The 17,558-nt window shown below is 43.3% G+C and overlaps 1 protein-coding gene across 1 annotated transcript in view; it reads right to left on the reverse strand.

The window, feature by feature from the left end:
• Sms (spermine synthase) overlaps positions 1–17,558 on the reverse strand; it is a 59,219-nt gene that overhangs the window by 20,140 nt on the left and 21,521 nt on the right. Inside the window, exons 2-4 of the mRNA XM_042670165.1 lie at positions 9,263–9,383; positions 6,930–7,023; positions 6,262–6,326 (exon numbers count right to left, since the gene is read on the reverse strand). Of these exons, the coding sequence (XP_042526099.1) occupies positions 6,262–6,326; positions 6,930–7,023; positions 9,263–9,383 (280 nt within the window). The remainder of the gene's footprint in view (positions 1–6,261; positions 6,327–6,929; positions 7,024–9,262; positions 9,384–17,558) is intronic.

The raw sequence follows: 17,558 nt of genomic DNA on the forward strand, positions 1-17,558 counted from the left end.
CCTCCTCTGGGTTGACCTGAATACTTTCTGATGGGAATCAGGTTGGTATACACTATACAGACATACAGCAGGAATGTGGAAGTGCATTTCTGCTCTTACTATTATTTGAGCTATTATTATTTGTACTATCATTATTGTGATGGTGTGTGACCATTTGCATGACAATGGTATTTGCCAGATGTCCCCATTTGCAAAGCTATCTTTCAACCCTTTGAAATCAATGAAAAATCTGGTATGTGGGCCTCTCAAACTGGGTAATTTAACAACAAATCTTTACTAGTTTCTTTGGCCTCTGGAATGTTTTTGTTTCTACCAAGTATTACTGGAGTGTATGCTCAATGATGATTTTTTTTTTTCCTTTTATGCTTGTGTAAATACAGTGGGTTTTGATAGAGTGAATATACTAGAAATTACCAGCAGAGGACACTACATGACAACAGCAAAGAGACTGAGGAGTTTGGAAAAATGTAACTCAAACCCAAAGAAAATGAAAAGGCACTACACCTAACAAAAGAACGTAGGAGCCAGGCACAGGCGGTTCATACCTATTACCCTAGCTACTCAGGAGGCTGAAATTTGAGGACTGCAGTTCAAGCCAGCCTGGGCAAGAAAGTCCACAACACGCTTACCTCCAATTTAGCCACCAAAAAGCCTGAAGTGGAACTGTGACTCGATGGCAGAAGAAGCTTGAGCAAAAGAAGCTCAGAGACAGTACTCAGCAGGCTGAGTTCAAGTCTCAGGACCGGCACAAAAAAAAAGGTGACACCACAATCAGAACTGCCTTGAGAGAACAGGTAAACCGGACCTTAGAAGAAACTTCTTCTACCTCAGGCAGATGGTGGCAAATGGGACCAGGTAAGAGAATAAGTCTGCCACCTGGCAATGGATATGAGAAATACAAAGTCATGGGCTGGGAAGGTGGCTCAGTGGTAGGTAGAGTGCTTGCCTCGCATGCATGAGGCCCTGGTTCGATTCCTCAGCACCACACAAACAGAAAAGGGCAGAAGTGGTGCTGTGGCTCAAGTGATAGAGCGCTAGCCTTGAGCTGAAGAGCTGAGGGAAAGCGCCCAAGCAGAGTTCAGGCCCACAATGGAAGGAAGGAGGGAGGGAGGGAGGGAGGGGAAAAGCCATGAATTCAGGGGAGGAAATCTACCTGTGTTTGATAGCCAGTCTGCTATACAGCATATTGAGCTAGACATAAACCCATAGAATAAACATAGTCGTGCTGGTAGCTTTAGTGTGGCCTTGTTTGTGATCATTTGGGTAAATGCCCAAAAGTGGGATTGCTGGGTCATAGGGGAGCTCTATGTGGAGTCTTTTGAGGAACCTCCATACTGCTTTCCAAAGTGGTTGAACGAAGTTTACACTCCCACCAACAATGCAGTAAGGTTCCCTTCTGTCCACATCCCCTCCAGCATCTTATTTACCATAGCTAAGATATGGAACCAACCCAGATGCCCCTCAGTAGATGGATCAAGAAAATGTGGTATACACTAAAGCTACCAGCACAACTATGTTTATTGCAGCATTATTTACCATAGCTAAGATATGGAACCAACCCAGATGCCCCTCAGTAGATGAATGGATCAAGAAAATGTGGTATATATACACAATGCAATTCTATGCCTCCATCAGAAAGAATGACATTGCCCCATTTGTTAGGAAATGGAAAGGCTTGGAAAAAATTATATTAAGTGAAGTAAGCCAGGCCCAAAGAAACATAGGTCCCATGGTTTCCCTTATTTGCAATATCTAGTATAGGTATGAGCCAAGCAGAAAAAGTCAGAGAATGTGATGTTAGGAAAACGAACCCTCAAATATGTATTTTAATGTTTTTGTTTCTTTCATGCATGTGTTTCTAACGCATTTATAAGATTATTTCTTGGTTGCTTTGTATGTCCCTCCCCCACAGTGTAACCCCTGCTTTCACTATATTTGATGTCAGTATAACATGTGGAGGAGATGGGGACAAACAAGTCGTTTAAGGATTCAGGTGGACCTGTTGCAACAATGAGAAGTACAAAATGTCATGTCAAAACCACCTTTACAATGTCGGGGGGGGGGGGGGAGGGGGGGTATGATTGGGTGGGGGGGAGGGGGGAGGCTGGGAAGGGAGGTGAAGGGTAAACAAAGGAGGAGGCTGCAATGCTTGGTAAGAAATGTATGCATTATCCTGACCATGTAATTGTAACCCCTCGGTACAGTATGTTCTCAAATAAAATAAAATTAAATTAAAAAAAAAAAAAGAAAGAAAATGTGGTATATATACACAATGGAATTCTATGCCTCCATCAGAAAGAATGACATTGCTGTAAGGTCCGCTCCTGGATGACGAGCAGACTCCTCCCTCCTCCCAGCAAAGTCTCCACCCAGTACCTGCGTTACCTAGGCAACTGGCACACCTGGAAGAGGTCACATCTGCATCCGCTGAGGTCACATCTGAATTTGATGTGGCCACACCTTTCTCCACCCATACCCTAGATACGGCCTAGCCCAGACGCTCTCTCTCTGCTCTTTTCTAGCTCTTTCTCAGTTCTTTCTTTCTCTTTCCTAGCTCTCTCTTTCCCACCTTTCCCAGACACTCTCTTTTCTAGCTCTTTTCTCTCTTTTCTAGCTCTTTTTTCTCTCTTTCCCAGCTCTCTCTCTCTCTTTCCCAGGCCTTTCCCCACCGCGGACCAAGATGGCCTGGTGCCAGCTGGAATGATGAATAAACCTACCCCTTACCTGAATACCACATGTGTGGTGCTGTTCTTACTCGGCTATCTCTTTTTAAAAACCTAACAATTGGGCTGAGAAGGTGGCTCAGTGGTAGAGCGCTTGCCTTGCATGCACGAGGCCCTGGGTTCGATTCCTCAGCACCACATAAGCAAAAAGCCAGAAGTGGCGCTGTGGCTCAAAGTGGTAGAGTGCTAGCCTTGAGCTGAAGAGCTGAGGGACAGAGCCTAGGCCCAGAGTTCAGGCCCCATGACCGGACCCAAAAAATAAATAAATAAAATAAAAAATAAAAAAATAAAAACCTAACAATTGCCCCATTTGTTAGGAAATGGAAAGACTTGGAAAAAATTATAGTAAGTGAAGTAAGCCAGGCCCAAAGAAACATAGGTTCCATGGTTTCCCTTATTTGCAATATAGTACAGGTCTGAGTCAAGCAGAAAAGGTCAGATAAGTTGATGTTAGGGAAATGAACCCAAAGATATGTATTCAAATGTTTTTTTCTTTCAGGTAATTGTTTCTAACACATTTATAAGATGATTTCTTTGTTGCTTTGTATGTCCCTCCCCCCACGGTATAACCCCTGCTTTCACTGTATTTGATGCTGGTATAATTTGTGGAGGGGAAGGGAAAAAACAAATCATTTAAATAGAGATACAGGTGGATCCATTGCAACAATGAGATGTACAAGTCCTTACGTGGAAAAAACGAACTTTACAACTTTGGAGGGGGGAGGATGGGAAGGGTTAACAGAGGAGACTACAATGCTTGATAAGAAATGTACTCATTATCTTGCCCATGTAATTGTAACCCCTCAGTACAGTATTTTCACAATTTAAAAAAAAAGGAAAAAAAATAAACCCATAGAAATGAACAATGCTTATTCTCAACTGTGTCAACAGTACTTTGGTTAACTTGAAGAGCTCTGTTCTTTGCAACACAATAGTTTCTAAAGACTAGCAAAGGAACAAGGATTTCTAACAGGATATGGAAGCCATTAACTTGATGAAGTTCTCAACCTAGCATAAACTCCATCTCCCTATAATGAGCTACCACTATGGAGTCTAGCCCAAAATAAACTCATTTCAACCTTTCCTGGTGAAAATAAAGAATGTATTGTAGAAAGTCAGGTGGAATATGTTCTGGGCCTCAGGTACACTATAAATAATGTTTTTTTAAACTGAAACTTACAAATGTTTCCTTATTCCTTTCCATTTGGAATCAAAATACAGAAATAAACTTTCAGATAAATCCCAGGGTGTCTCACTCTTAGCCTTGTTTTATAGGGGGAAAATGTGGGAGGGTGGGGGAAATTGTGACAAAAAAAAGGATATTTTGGATAAAAATTTAAGCCAGACCCCCACTATCGCTTAGGAAACTCCTTTACCAAAACTAAAAAATGAATCAAAGCAAAACAATAGAACCAGACTTCTCATAAAAACCCTAGATAAAAATCAAGAGGAATTGTGGCTCATTATGGCTTGTAGGCCTAATTATTTGCTCAGGGTGAGAATCTCTTCAATTCAGATAACATCAGATAAGGAAAACTGCAAGCAGGCACAGATGAGATGTCCAGAAAGCAGTGCAATATAGATGTTTTTAAGAACAGGGAAGTAGAAGAGACGTGGCCAAGGACGTCTAAACTGAGTTTGAGTGGATTAAAAAAAAAAAGTCTTGACTGTTCAGATTTCACCTACTTTCAGGCATCCCTTTGGATTTCCTTTCTACCTACCAGAGGTTAAACAATTACCTAGCTATCTTACTATCTTACAGTTGCCCTGAGGAGGTTTCCTATGTGCTTGTCAAATTCAACAGGGTGAGTCACTAAGTATTTAAACATCCCAGCAGTTTGCCAACAAGGATTCCCTATTCTAGAAACTATTGTAAGACTGGAGAAACAGGTATCACAATCATTACCACTGTGATGAAATGACCTTGGGAAATAAATACCCATCAAGTCTGTCTCTTATCTATATGATGACCTTTACACGCAAGGGACATACAAGCCTCCTACACTTTGGAATCTAAGGAGGACCCTACAAGAGCAGACAGCTATGTGTTCTTAGTTCTCATGATCACCAGACCCTATCCCTTCCAACAAATATCCACACTACTACCCCTGTCAAAGTTCTTTAAAGTCTGACAGGTCACTGGCAGACACTTGAGCCTCGTCCAACAGAACTTCCTGCAAAGGTGCAGTTTAACACAATAGTACATGTTAACATATTGACATGAAACTAATGCAAATGAGGAGCTAACATTGTTACATGTGTGTGCGCGCACCTGTGCATGTGCCAGTTCCTGGGACTTAAACTCAGGATCTGGGCACTATCCCTGAGCTTTTGTGCCCACAGTTAGCACTCTACCACTTGAGCCACAGACTCCACTTCTGGCTTTTTTTGTGTGGTTAACTGGAGCTAAGTGTCTCATGGAGTTTCTTGCCTGGGCTGGCTTCAGATCTCAGCCTCCTGAGTAGCTAAGATTACAGGAAATGTTCCATTGGAGCCAGACTTTAAATGGCTCCTTTTTTTTTCTTGTTTCCATTTCCTGGAGTTCATTTCCATAAACATTATAGGATTAGAGGCACAGAGACATTGCCCTCCCCTAAGAGTATCCGCCTTTGGTCTGTGTGTGGATGTCCATGAAATGGTTACTTTTTTTTAACTTTAAGGAACTTCATGTAGTGCGGGAGGTATAGCTCAGTGGTAAAGCATTTGCCTAGCGCGTGCTAGATCCTAAAATCAGCACCACAAATTAAAGTGAATAGTGAATAGCCCACAAGTTGACAGGGTAAGCTTCAGGATTTTTCATTAACCTTTGAAAAGAACCTATTACAGCAGCTGACCCTGGGTATCCTCTCAACTCTTGGTAGCTTGGAAAGTGTTCTAACTTGAGAGCCTTGAAAAAAAAACTTTCATCCCTCCACCCTGTTAGCAATCTCTTAAAATTGCTGTTGTTTTGCTTTTGGTTTTGGCCATTCTAGGGCTTGAACTCCATGCCTATACACTGTCCCTGGACCTCTTTGTACTCTACCACTTAAGACACAGTGCTACTTCTGGCTTTTTCTGAGTAGTTTACTGGAGGTAAGAGTCTCACGGACTTTCGGGCCTGGGATGGCTTTGAAACTGCAATCCTTAGCTCCGAGTCTCCCGAGTAGATAGGTTTATAGGCGTGAGCCGCCGGCACCCAGCTTCAAAATTGCTTTATTTCTACTCTAGAGTCCACAATCCTGAGCAGAGACATGTATCCTTTTCTCTTTAGGGTTTCTCTTTCACTGAAATCACTCTACCTGGGTTTCTGCTTTGCTCAATGCCAGCTCTTTGCAATTGCTCCATTTCACCTTTCTGTTCCATTGCATACAGCCTCCCACTTCCCTTACCCCAGAGTGTGCTTGTTTTTGTACATTTTGTCCTGTTTCAGTGTGACAGATTTTGTGCTAGAAGATTTTGCTCCTTTCCACATTAAGCAGACACTAGTGGGAGCAACACTACCATTCTGATTATTTTACCAATTGAACAAATATAAAAGGACATTCAGGAGTGGGCTTACCGTTTCACCCGGCCAGAGCTGTTCTGGCTCAGTTCTTTCATTCTTTCTTCTACTTTGTTCAGAAGCTACAATTGAAAGAAATGAAATCAATGGGCTTATAGAATAAGCTGCATGGAACAGCTAATTACAGAGGTCCACTGAACTGTAATATTAGGCCCTACACCTGCTCCCTCCCATCCTTACAAGTCTCCAGGCCTGGCCCATTTCTGAACTTCCCTGTCGACTATCCATCCTGGGAATGCCTAACCCTAGCTAAATGAGCACCAGAATTGAGAAGAGAAAGCCTAAAGGACATTGCAGGTACAAAATCGTAGCTAAAGGTACTACATTCCCTCCAGTGGAAAGTAAAATCATTATTCTATTCAGGAAAGTCGCAAGCCAGGTTCCTAATAATATATTTTTTTGGGTGTCCGGTCATGGGGCCTGAACTCTGGGCTTGGGCGCTGTCCCTCAGCTCTTCGGCTCAAGGCTAGTGTTCTACCACTTGAGGCACAACACCACTTCGGGCTTTTATTCTTTTTGCTTATGTGGTGCTGGGGAATCGAACCCAGGGCCTCAGGCATGCAAGGCAAGCGCTCTACCACTGAGCCACCTTCCCAGCCCCTGTGTTGTGATTCTTAAATAGATAAAGATTAAATTTTTTAAGGTAAATGAAAGTAAAAACCAACGCTGTCAATTTCATCTTTGCCCTGTGCATCGCTGTCGTAACTCTGAAGGTCCAGCAACACCAATCCATGTGGATAAATCCTCAAGTTGGCAAAGCTACAAAAGAAAGCGTAATTTTAGGGTTAGAAATTATATCACAGCTCTCCAAAGGGGGGGGGGGGGGGAATAAACCACGTCAATTAAGAAGAAAGACCACACAGCTCTTTATTTCCCTGAATTAACCTAATTCTGGTATTCTTTGCAGAGTCTCTTTTGAAAGAAAGTTCCAATCATTTATGGAAGACTTAGAGGGGAAAAAAAAAGACTTAGAGGGAAATGCTGTATACTAAGGCATTCAGTACTGCTTCTTGATTGCTATAGGGTACACATCTGTAATTTCAGCCCTGGAAAAGCTGAGGTAGGAAGATCACGAGTTTGAGGCCAGACAGACAGAAAAGTCAATGAAAGTTAGGTGCTGGTGGCTCACACCTGTAATCCTAGCTAGTCATGAGGCTGAGATCTGAGAATCTCCAATTAACCACCAGAAAACTGGAAGTGGCACTGTGGCTCAAGTGGCAGAGCACTAGCCTTGAGCTGAAGCGCTCAGGGACAGTGCCCAGGCCCAGAGTTCAAGTCTCACGAAAAACAAAAAAAAGAGAGAGAGAAAAGAAAAGAAAAGAAGAGAAGAGAAGAGAAAAGTCAATGAAATTCTTATCTCTAATTATGTTTTTAGCAAAAAGCTAGAAATGGAAGTATGGCTCAGAGTGTTGTAAAGCTCAGCCTTCAGCAAAAAAGCTAAGGGCAAGTTTAAGGCCATGAGTTCAAGTCCCCATAATCACATAAAATAAAAAATAAAAACTGTGGAAGGGTCCTTTTGACTCTAGAATTGACCCACTTTGAAGTCTATATTTTCCTTATAAACGTTCTTATCACTTTCACTATAAAAAAATAAATAAAACTGTGGCAGGCAGGACTTGGCTGTAATGACCTTTAGGAAATAGCAAAAGAGAACTTTTCATCTGGGAGAGAAGTCTGGTATCTTGGCAGAATTTCAATCTGCAGTGATCCTCAAAGGACTGAGCACAGGGAAACCAGTGCAAAGTGACAGACAGCAGCTGAGAGCAGGTCTACAAGAGGGAGCAGGCTGGAGGGCCGCTGGAGCCTCTCTGCTTCTAGCAGCTCCTCAGTTACTGGGCCAAGGCATGAAGCAATCATTCAGAAACATCTGATATAGCTTTTACACATACTCAGGGAGGTTGGCCACATAGTTAGAATACAAGTCTAGGCTTGGTATGTCTTGGAGAGGTATCAGAAAAGAAAAGAGTAATTAATCCCAAAGGACTTCAGAGACAGGACATTGGAAGTACAGGAAGGCTGAGTTATTTTTTTTGGGGGGGAGGTCCGGTCGTGGGGCCTGAACTCTGGGCCTGGGCGCTGTCCCTCAGCTCTTCAGCTCAAGGCTAGCACTCTACCACTTGAGCCACAGCGCCACTTCCGGCTTTTTTTTTTTTTGCTTATGTGGTGCTGAGGAATCGAACCCAGGGCTTCAGGCATGCAAGGCAAGCGCTCTACCACTGAGTCACCTTCCCAGCCCCTATCAGTCATTTTTTAATTTAGGTTTTATTTCCTTCTCTCTAGAATACTTAATTTCAACTACATAAAGTCTATCTAGGGTGACACTGATCAAGATGTGTTGTACTTACTCATAAACTGGACTTTTGAATGAAAATTCTTTTGTATAATTTTTCAAGGTAATTGATTTTAAAGAAAGAAGAAAAAAAAGCGAGAGACTAAATCCTTGAACTCCTGAATCATCTCATGGTCCTGTCAAACTACATGCACATGTTTCCTGTGGTGTGTATTAATGACATATTACATGGTACACTCATTAACAATGCTCTGAGCAACAGTAGCAGCAGCACTGGTAAACTTGTCAGAATGCAATGAGGGAGGAGAGTCCTCCTGATCTACTGCAACAGAAACTCCTATGGAGGGACACAGGTCCTGGGGAAGGGGCTGAGGAATCTGTTTTAACCAATGTCAAATCATGTCCTGTGGTTCACATTGTTTATGCTGCTTTTGGTCTGGACCACACAGAATCATCAGGACTTTTGTCCAGGTCCAGTAATCTCAATCATTAGGAAAATGCCTAAGTAGAGCTATTTTGTGAAGCTCTTCCAGGAGATTCTGTTGTATGGCTAGAATTCAGAAGTATTAATCTAAGCCTCTCCTACAAGATGCTAAAAAAATAAGAAAAAGAAAAGAACTACTTGGCCACCACCCTTAACCCACACTTGGTCCCTATCTCTGATCTTAAGAGCCCAAATCTGATGAAGAGTCCTCAAAGCCACCTTACCTGCCATTTTTGTTTGTGTAGGTTGCTAAATAGCCATGGTCCTGCCAGGTATGCACCGACTCTGCCATTCCTTGCTCCTGGAAAATGGACTGGAGGCCTTTTAGGATAGTCTCACCATCAGCTAGAAGACAGAAAAAAAGAAAAATGGTCAAGGAAGAAACATTTAGAAGGAAAGCAAATGGCTCTGGGTATAGCATGGTGATAATAAGAGTGCTTGCTTATCATCCACGAGGCCCTGGGAGGCATCCCTAAGCACCACAAAATTACAATTAAAAGAGAATGATAAAAATATAAGAAACAAATAAAGAAATAACCAAAGTGGCTCCACTGGTAGAAGGCCAGCGAATGGAAAGCATCGGGTGCTGAGATCAGGTCCCAGACAGACAGACAGACAGACAGACATAAATACAAGCAAATAAAGAAAGAATGAAAAGCTAGGTGCTAGTGGCTCATGTCTATAATCCTAGCTTCTTAGGATGCTCAGATCTGAGGGTTGCAGTTCAAAGCCTGCCAAGGCAAAAGAAGTCCATGAGACTCATCTCTAATTAACCAGCAAAAAGTCAGAAATGGAGCTATGGTTCAAGTAGTAGAGCTCTTGGGAGAAATGCCAAATGAGAGCTCAAGGCCCTAAGTTCAAGCCCCAATATAGGATGAGGCGGAGGGGGAAGGAGGAGCCGAAGGATGTAGACTCTTATCTCCAATTAATATCAAAAAACCAAGGTGGAGCTCTAGCTCAGTGGTAAAGTACTAGCCTTGCACAGAGAAGCTCAAGGATAGCACCCAGACCCTGAGTTCAAGTCCCAGGACTGGCACAAAAAAATATCCTGGCTCTGTAACTGGAAAAAATTTAAATTGTTATCATTCAAGTAATGGCCCTAAATAAAGGTAGAAGCATAACAATTCCAGATGGAACAACTGGGTTGTGGGTATTCCCTCGTCCCCATCTGGTCAGATCCACATATCCTGTACACCAAGGGCTCAATGTTCCCAAACAAAACTCATCAACCTGGGGCAGGCCCACTTAGAAGCCAGAATCTTCAAGAACATCCAAGATGAAAACAAAAAACAAAAACCCACTTAGAATAAAGACAAACCATGATTTGTTCTTTCGCAGTTTCACCTGTAGTCACTCTTTGTTAAAGGTAAAATAAAGGACAAAAGCATAACAAGAGAAATTAGCCTTTAGTGTCCCCCACCACAGCTTCTGCAAGATGGTACCTCAGAATTTGGGACAGTGCACAGGCCCTGAGAATCAAGCCTCAAGACTGGCACCAAAAAAATTCATCTGAGTCCGGTGCTACTCTGGAGGATCATGGTTCAAAGCCAGGCCAGGCAGGAAACTCCTCAAGACTGTTATCTCCAACTAACCACCAAAAAAGCCTGAAATGAAGAGAGTGCTAACCTTGAGCACAATAGCTCAAGGACAGTACCCAGGGTTCAAGCACCAGAATTAATGAGCACATGTGCAGAAACTGTAAATCCACTGCTACATAAAACTCTGCCTCTCCCACTGAAGTAGGTAGAATGGCAATGATGGTCCCTGAAAAGATATATATCCACACCTCCAGAGCCTGGGAACCACAACATGCCTTTATCTGGAAGGGATCTTTGCAAATGTAATTAAGGATCTCAAGAAATAGTATCTGGTTTACCTAGGTGGGCCCTACTTACTGTGGGAACACTGTCCTGTTTTTACAGAGTATGTTTATTATCTTTAAGTAGCTATACAAAGGAAATGCCATTCAACAGTTTATGGATTAATACATAATGCATCCATGTGTCTTGATAAATAACAGCCCCAGTATCCTTATGAGACAGAAGAGAACACACAGGGAGAAAGTGAGTTAAATATACAAAAAGTAAAGAAGCAAGGTGCTGGTGGCCCATGCATGTAACCCTAGCTACTCAGGAGGCAGAGCTCTGAGGATCAAGGTTCAAAGCCAACTGAGCAGTAAAGTCTATGAGACATCTACAATTAACTAGCAAAAAACAGGACTTTGAGGTAGAGCACCAGCCTTCAACAAAAAAAAGGCAGAGAGAGAGACCTTGAGTTCAAGCCCCAGGACTGGCCCAAAAAAATGCAGTCTGGGCTGGGAACTGGAGGCTGAGATCTGAGAATTGTGGTTCAAAGCCCGCACAGGCAGGAAAGTCCTTATGTCCAATTAACCACCAGAAAACTAGAAGTGGTGCTGTGGCTCAAGTGCTAGAATGCTTGCCTTGAGCTGATGAGCTCAGGTACAACGCCCCAGGCCCAGCATTCAAGCCTCATGACTGCCGAGAGAGAGAGAGAGAGAGAGAGAGAGAGAGAGAGAGAGAGAGAGAGAGAGAGAGAGAGAGAGAGAGAGAGAGAGAGAGAGAGAGAGAGAGAGAGAGAGAGGGAGGGAGGGAGGGAGGGAGGGAGGGAGGGAGAGGGGGGGAAGGGGGGAGGGGGAAGGGAGGAGAGGGAGGGAGGGAGGGAGGAAGGGAGGGAGGGAGGAAGGAAGGAAGGAAGGAAGGAAGGAAGGAAGGAAGGAAGGAAGGAAGGAAGGAAGGAAGGAAGGAAGGAAGGAAGGAAGGAAGGAAGGAAGGAAGGAAGGAAGGAAGAGCAAATGCAAATCTGGACAACTATGGGCAATCTGGAAGACACAAGGAGATCTTTTTTTTGTACTGGTCCTGGGGCTGCAACGCAGGGACTGGGATGCTGTCCCTGAACTTCTTTTTGCTCAGAGCTAGTGCTCTACCACTTAAGCCACTTCTGGCTTTTTCTGAGGGATTTTTTTTTGGGGGGGTCGGTCATGGGGCTTGAACTCCGGGCCTGTGTGCTGTCCCTGAGCTTTTCAGCTCAAGGCGAGCACACTACCACTTGCGCCACAGCGCCACTTCTGGTTTTATGAGTGATTTATTGGAAATAAGAGTCTCACGGACTTTCCTACCTGGACTGGCTTCAAACCTCAATCCTCAGATCTCAGCCTCCTGAGTAGCTAGGATTACAGGAGTGAGCCACAAGCACCTGGCTGTTTTTCTGAGTGGTTTATTGGACATAATCTTGTGGACTGTCCTGGCTGGGCTGGAGATCTTCGGAGGTCCTCAGATCTCAGTCTCTTGCGGAACTAGGTTTATAGGCATGAGCCACCAGCAACTAGCTAGACACAATGATTTTGTGCAGGAGAAGCATGGACCTGCTATACCTTGAGCTCAGGTTTCTGGCCTCCAGAAGCATGGGAATAGATTAATGGGTTAAGCCATCCAATTTGCAGAGTCCTTTGTTGTAGCAGCCCTAGCAAACTGCTGTACCTACCAAAATTTCTTTCTTCAGCTTACATCAGCAAATAGCAAGAGGAGTGGTAAAACGGCAGAAAAAAAAAATCTAAATTGCCAGACATCATGATTAGGGAGAATAGCAGAACCCTGATTCATAATACTCACAAACTAGAGGATAGAGGATACCCCCCACCAAACATTAAAAGGGGACTAGGTTAAAAAATAATGACTGGGCCACAGTCCCGGAAATTATGTGAAAGGAACAAAGTAGTAGGGACTTTATACAGCACTGGGATGGAGAGGATACCTTCAGAAAATTCATCTCCAGCTGTCCAGACCCAGGGAAAAGGTTCTTCTCCCTCAGAATTCTGTACCAGAGCTCAGGATAAAGCTGAAACCACAGACAGGGTGGTGGATGACTGAAGACTTGGGGAAAGATTAGGTGATATGATAGCCAAAATGAAGGAACTGAGGCCACTTCGAACAAAAAGCCCATCAGGGAAAAATTACTGCTGCAGGATCCATATCACACACACACACACACACACACACACACACACACACACACCATCAGGGAAAAATTACTGCTGCAGAATCCACATCACACACACACACACACACACACAGAGAGAGAGAGAGAGCCCCTGCATAAGCTTAAGCATCTACAAACACAAGCTACAGCCCAATGCATCACTGAATTCTCATTTGCTCCTAGCCAAACTGTGCCTTTGGGAAACTCATTTGGCAGAAAATAATCTAGCATGCTTTGTTCTTCTGAAACTGGTTTCAAGAAATTAAAAGAGAAGGCCTGAGTTATGCTCCAGAATCATAGCATTTAATAAGCATCTAAGAATGCCTCTCCCCAACAGCCCCCCCCCCAAAAAAATTCTGATGTCCAACTTGGTTAAAATGAACTGTGTTTGCTTCCGTTTGTGTTTTTCACTGAAGCCTGGTGGATCAGCCTACTGTGCAGGTGACTGAGCTGAGTGCAGGCCAGTAGGGAAAAGTACACCCAGCTCAGCAGAACCCTGAAAGTGAAAGCTACTAGGTCATTATACAATCCCTCCCTGGCTAGACCAGATGTTTTCTGTTTTGAAAGTGCATAAAACAAATCATCACTCCTGGTAAGTGGCCTCAAGACTGGGTTCTCTTGGCAGATTATGAAACAAAACTCAAGTCCTTCATGCTGATGAATGGGGCAATCCAGACAAGGTCACCCTGTGTGGAACTCAACAGGATATGTGGTAGACCAGTAGCCTGGCCCAGGGGCCTAAGCTAGGGGTACCTCTGTTGCTTGGGCCAGGGAAGTGAGATGCCTTTGATCCATGCAAAGGCCTTGACTGCCGGCCAAGCCCAGCATAGCAGTCAGCCCCTTTTTCTCATAGCTACAATTAGCAGAAAGGCACCATGTGTGCTAAAGGAAGCCCTCTGGCCAGGTTTCAAGTGACCAAACGATAAAAAAGAAATCCAATTTAAAGTATTACTTGTTTCCACACTATTGCATACCTCCCCCAGCCCCTGCTGTCCCATAAAAAAAATAGGCCAACTCTGAATGTATTCCAGCAGCCAGATTAGACTGTTCATTTACTCACATGCCCAGTGCATGTGTGCAGCTCCTGGTCCCTGTGGGCAATTGAGAGTACCAGCCCTGCCAGGAAGGTATCTGTAGAGTGGCTATTAGGATCATGCCATTTTGTTCACGGTCCACTTCAGATTCACCTTGGACCTGGTGTACGTTTCCCCTTGAAATCCCTACTTGCTCCCTTTACAAGGGGAAGATAGGGCTGAACTCCCTAGTATCTATTTTCCAGAATCCTTTTTTTTTGCCAGTCCTTGAGCTTGAACTCAAGACCTGGGTGCTGACTCTAAGCTTTTTTTTTTTCCTTCAAAGCTAGCCTTTCTACACTTGAGACACAGCTCCACTTTTAGGTTTTTGGTGGTTAATAGGAAGTAAGAGTCTCAGGGACAATTGAACTAAATTTAAACTTGAGGATAGGGATAGGAGTGGGGGGAGAATGATACAAAGGGTAGCATTGATCAAAATGCATTGTCTGGGGGCTGGGAAGGTGGCTCAGTGGTAGAGCGCTTGCCTTGCATGCCTGAAGCCCTGGGTTCGATTCCTCAGCACCACATAAGCAAAAAGAAAAAAGCCGGAAGTGGCGCTGTGGCTCAAGTGGTAGAATGCTAGTAGCCTTGAGCTGAAGAGCTGAGGGACAGCGCCCAGGCCCAGAGTTCAGGTCCCCATGACCAGACCCCCCCCCCCAAAAAAATGCATTGTCTGCATAACCTGACTTACAGAATTCTAACATCTTTATATAACTATTTAATAATATCTTTAAAAAAAAAAAAAGACTTTCCTTTAGCTGGGTGCCAATGGCTCATGCCTGTAATTCTAGCTACTCAGGAAATTGAGATCTGAGGACTGTGGTTCAAATCCAGCCTGGACAGGAAATTCCATGAAACGTCGTTCTGCTAAGCCAAGTAGATATATTTATTAAGTCAACACACTACTATATCAAAATTGGAACATTTTAATTTTTTTTTTTTTTTTTTTTTTTTTTTTGGGTCCGGTCGTGGGGCCTGAACTCTGGGCCTGGGTGCTGTCCCTCAGCTCTTCAGCTCAAGGCTAGCGCTCTACCACTTGAGCCACAGCGCCACTTCCGGCTTTTTTCTTTTTGCTTATGTGGTGCTGAGGAATCGAACCCAGGGCCTCAGGCATGCAAGGCAAGCGCTCTACCACTGAGCCACCTTCCCAGCCCCACATTTTAATTTTTTTAAAAGAACATTCAATGTCTTTAAAAATTAGACTACATTGCTGGGAGCTGGTGGCTCATGCCTGTAATCCTACCTACTCAGAAGGCTTGAGACATGAGGACCACAGTTCAAAGCCAGGCTGGGCAGGAAGGATTCCGATCTCAAACTATCAGAAAACTAACTGAAAGTGGAGCTGTGCCTCAAATGGTAGAATACTAGTCCTAAGCAGAAAAGCTCAGTGAGTGCCCAGGCCCTGAGTTCAACAACAAAAATAAAATTCGAATACGTGAGGGATGCAGAAAGGAAGGGAGGGAAGAAAGGTGAACAAATGCAATCATTCTATGTGAAAAATGAACTACCTTGTGGGCAGGTATAGGAGGGAGACAAGGGATGATAGTGGCCAAAGCAAGAAATGTGCTGGGTCTCAGTGGCCACTCCTGTAATCCTAGCTACTCAGGAGGCTGAGGACTGCAGTTCAAAGCAGCCAGGGCAGAAAAGTCCCCATGAGACTCTTTTCTCCACCTAACCACTCAAAAACTGGAAGTGATGCTGTGGCTCAAGTGGTAGAGTGCTAGCCTTGACCACAAAGTAGTGCAAGGACAGTGCCCAGGCCCTGAGTTCAAGTCCTACAACCAACAAAAAAAAAAAAAAGGAAAAAAATTATTTTCCTGCCCAGGCTTTCTTTGAACCATGATCCTCAGATCTCAGCCTCCTGAGTTTGCTGGATTACAGACTGAGCCACAAGTGTCTGGCTCAGAATTGGGGCTTTAGGATAAAAACTGAAAGCTAAAATTCTGAGCCACATTAAGCTTTAAGTGGTAACTTTGCTGAGTCATCCTGGTATGAGGTGCTCAGTAAGTATTTCACGGGTAAATTTGAAAAACAATACTTCATTTGGCTCAACTAATCCCTTTTAATTTGCTGGATCTCTTCAAAGTATCTAGAATATCTTTACCAGTAATTTGCAAATCCAAGCTGCACATTATAAATCACCTGAGGAATAATTCCAATGCCATGTATCAGATCAATTAAATAAAAATCTGGGACTGGTGCTGGTGGCACACGCCTGTAATCTTAGCTGCCTGTAATCTTAGCTACTCAGGAGGCTGAGATCTAAGGATCAAAGTTTAAAGCCAGCCCAGACAGAAAAGTCACTGTGAGACTCTGATCTCCAATTAACCACTCAAAAACTGAAGTGAACCTGTGACTCAAAATGGTAGAGCACTAGCCTTGAGCAAAAGAGCTCAGGGACAGTGCCCAGGTCCTGAGTTCAAGCCCCACAACTGCAAAAAAAAAAAAAAAAAAATCTAGGGAGGGACCCAGATATCAGTATTTTTTAAATCTCTCTATGAAATTGCAATGTGTAGTTATAGTTGAGAGCCACTGATCTAAACCACACTAAATGGAAAATCAAAAAGAGCTGGGAATGTAACATAGTGATAGAATGTGGGCTTAGCATGAGTTGAACACCCTGGACAAGAAAATAGAAAAGAAAAAAAAATATCTCCCTACTATCTCCATACTGCATACTGTCAAGTCCCAAAAGTTATTGAAAACATTCAATAAAATGGACCTGAATTGAAGCCACAGATTAACTTATGAGGTGCCCCAGAAAAGTGCTTTGCAATTATATTGACTTTTTCAACCTTGTGTGCCTGTTTAGTACAAAACATGTAACAAGACTAAACAAATGGAAATTGTTCTATCAGGTGAGAGATTGACAATGTTGTATGAAAGACTATTCCTCACAGGACTTTGTCCACTCACTAAATGTCAATGATGCCCAAGTCAAAAATTGCATGCCTAGTTGTCTCAAAGACAAGAGGGAAATCCAATTGCCTGAGAACTACAGGGTGTTCGACACCTAATGAGAGAGCCTGGAATCAGAGCATGCCCAAATTTGGGAAACACAAGATAGGATAGCAACAGCACACATCTTCAACAAATCAGAAGAAAATGTGAAAGCAGATCTTAACAGTAAGAGATAAATGAACTGCTTTCAAATAGACATGATAATCCAAACTCAAGTAAGGAAAATGTTGTTTGGCAAAAGTTCTTAGAAATTGGCTTCAATGGCTAAGCAAGAATGATGTATTATAAGCAAAGTGCTCTGAAGTACAGTGACCTCTCCCAAAGAAAAATGTGTCCTTTATCTACTGAAGTTTCCAGACCACTGCTTGCTCTGTTTGTTTGACAATAACTTCCAATGAGTGAATCAACTTGTTCAAATTAAATACATCACTACCAAAAGGGGGAAAAGATTCAAAGCCCAAATTTCATCTCCCTGCCTCATTTTCTCCCA

The sequence above is a fragment of the Dipodomys spectabilis genome, unplaced genomic scaffold (assembly GCF_019054845.1).
Source record: "Dipodomys spectabilis isolate Male_0828 unplaced genomic scaffold, ASM1905484v1 ptg000526l, whole genome shotgun sequence".
Classification (NCBI taxonomy): Eukaryota; Metazoa; Chordata; class Mammalia; order Rodentia; family Heteromyidae; genus Dipodomys; species Dipodomys spectabilis.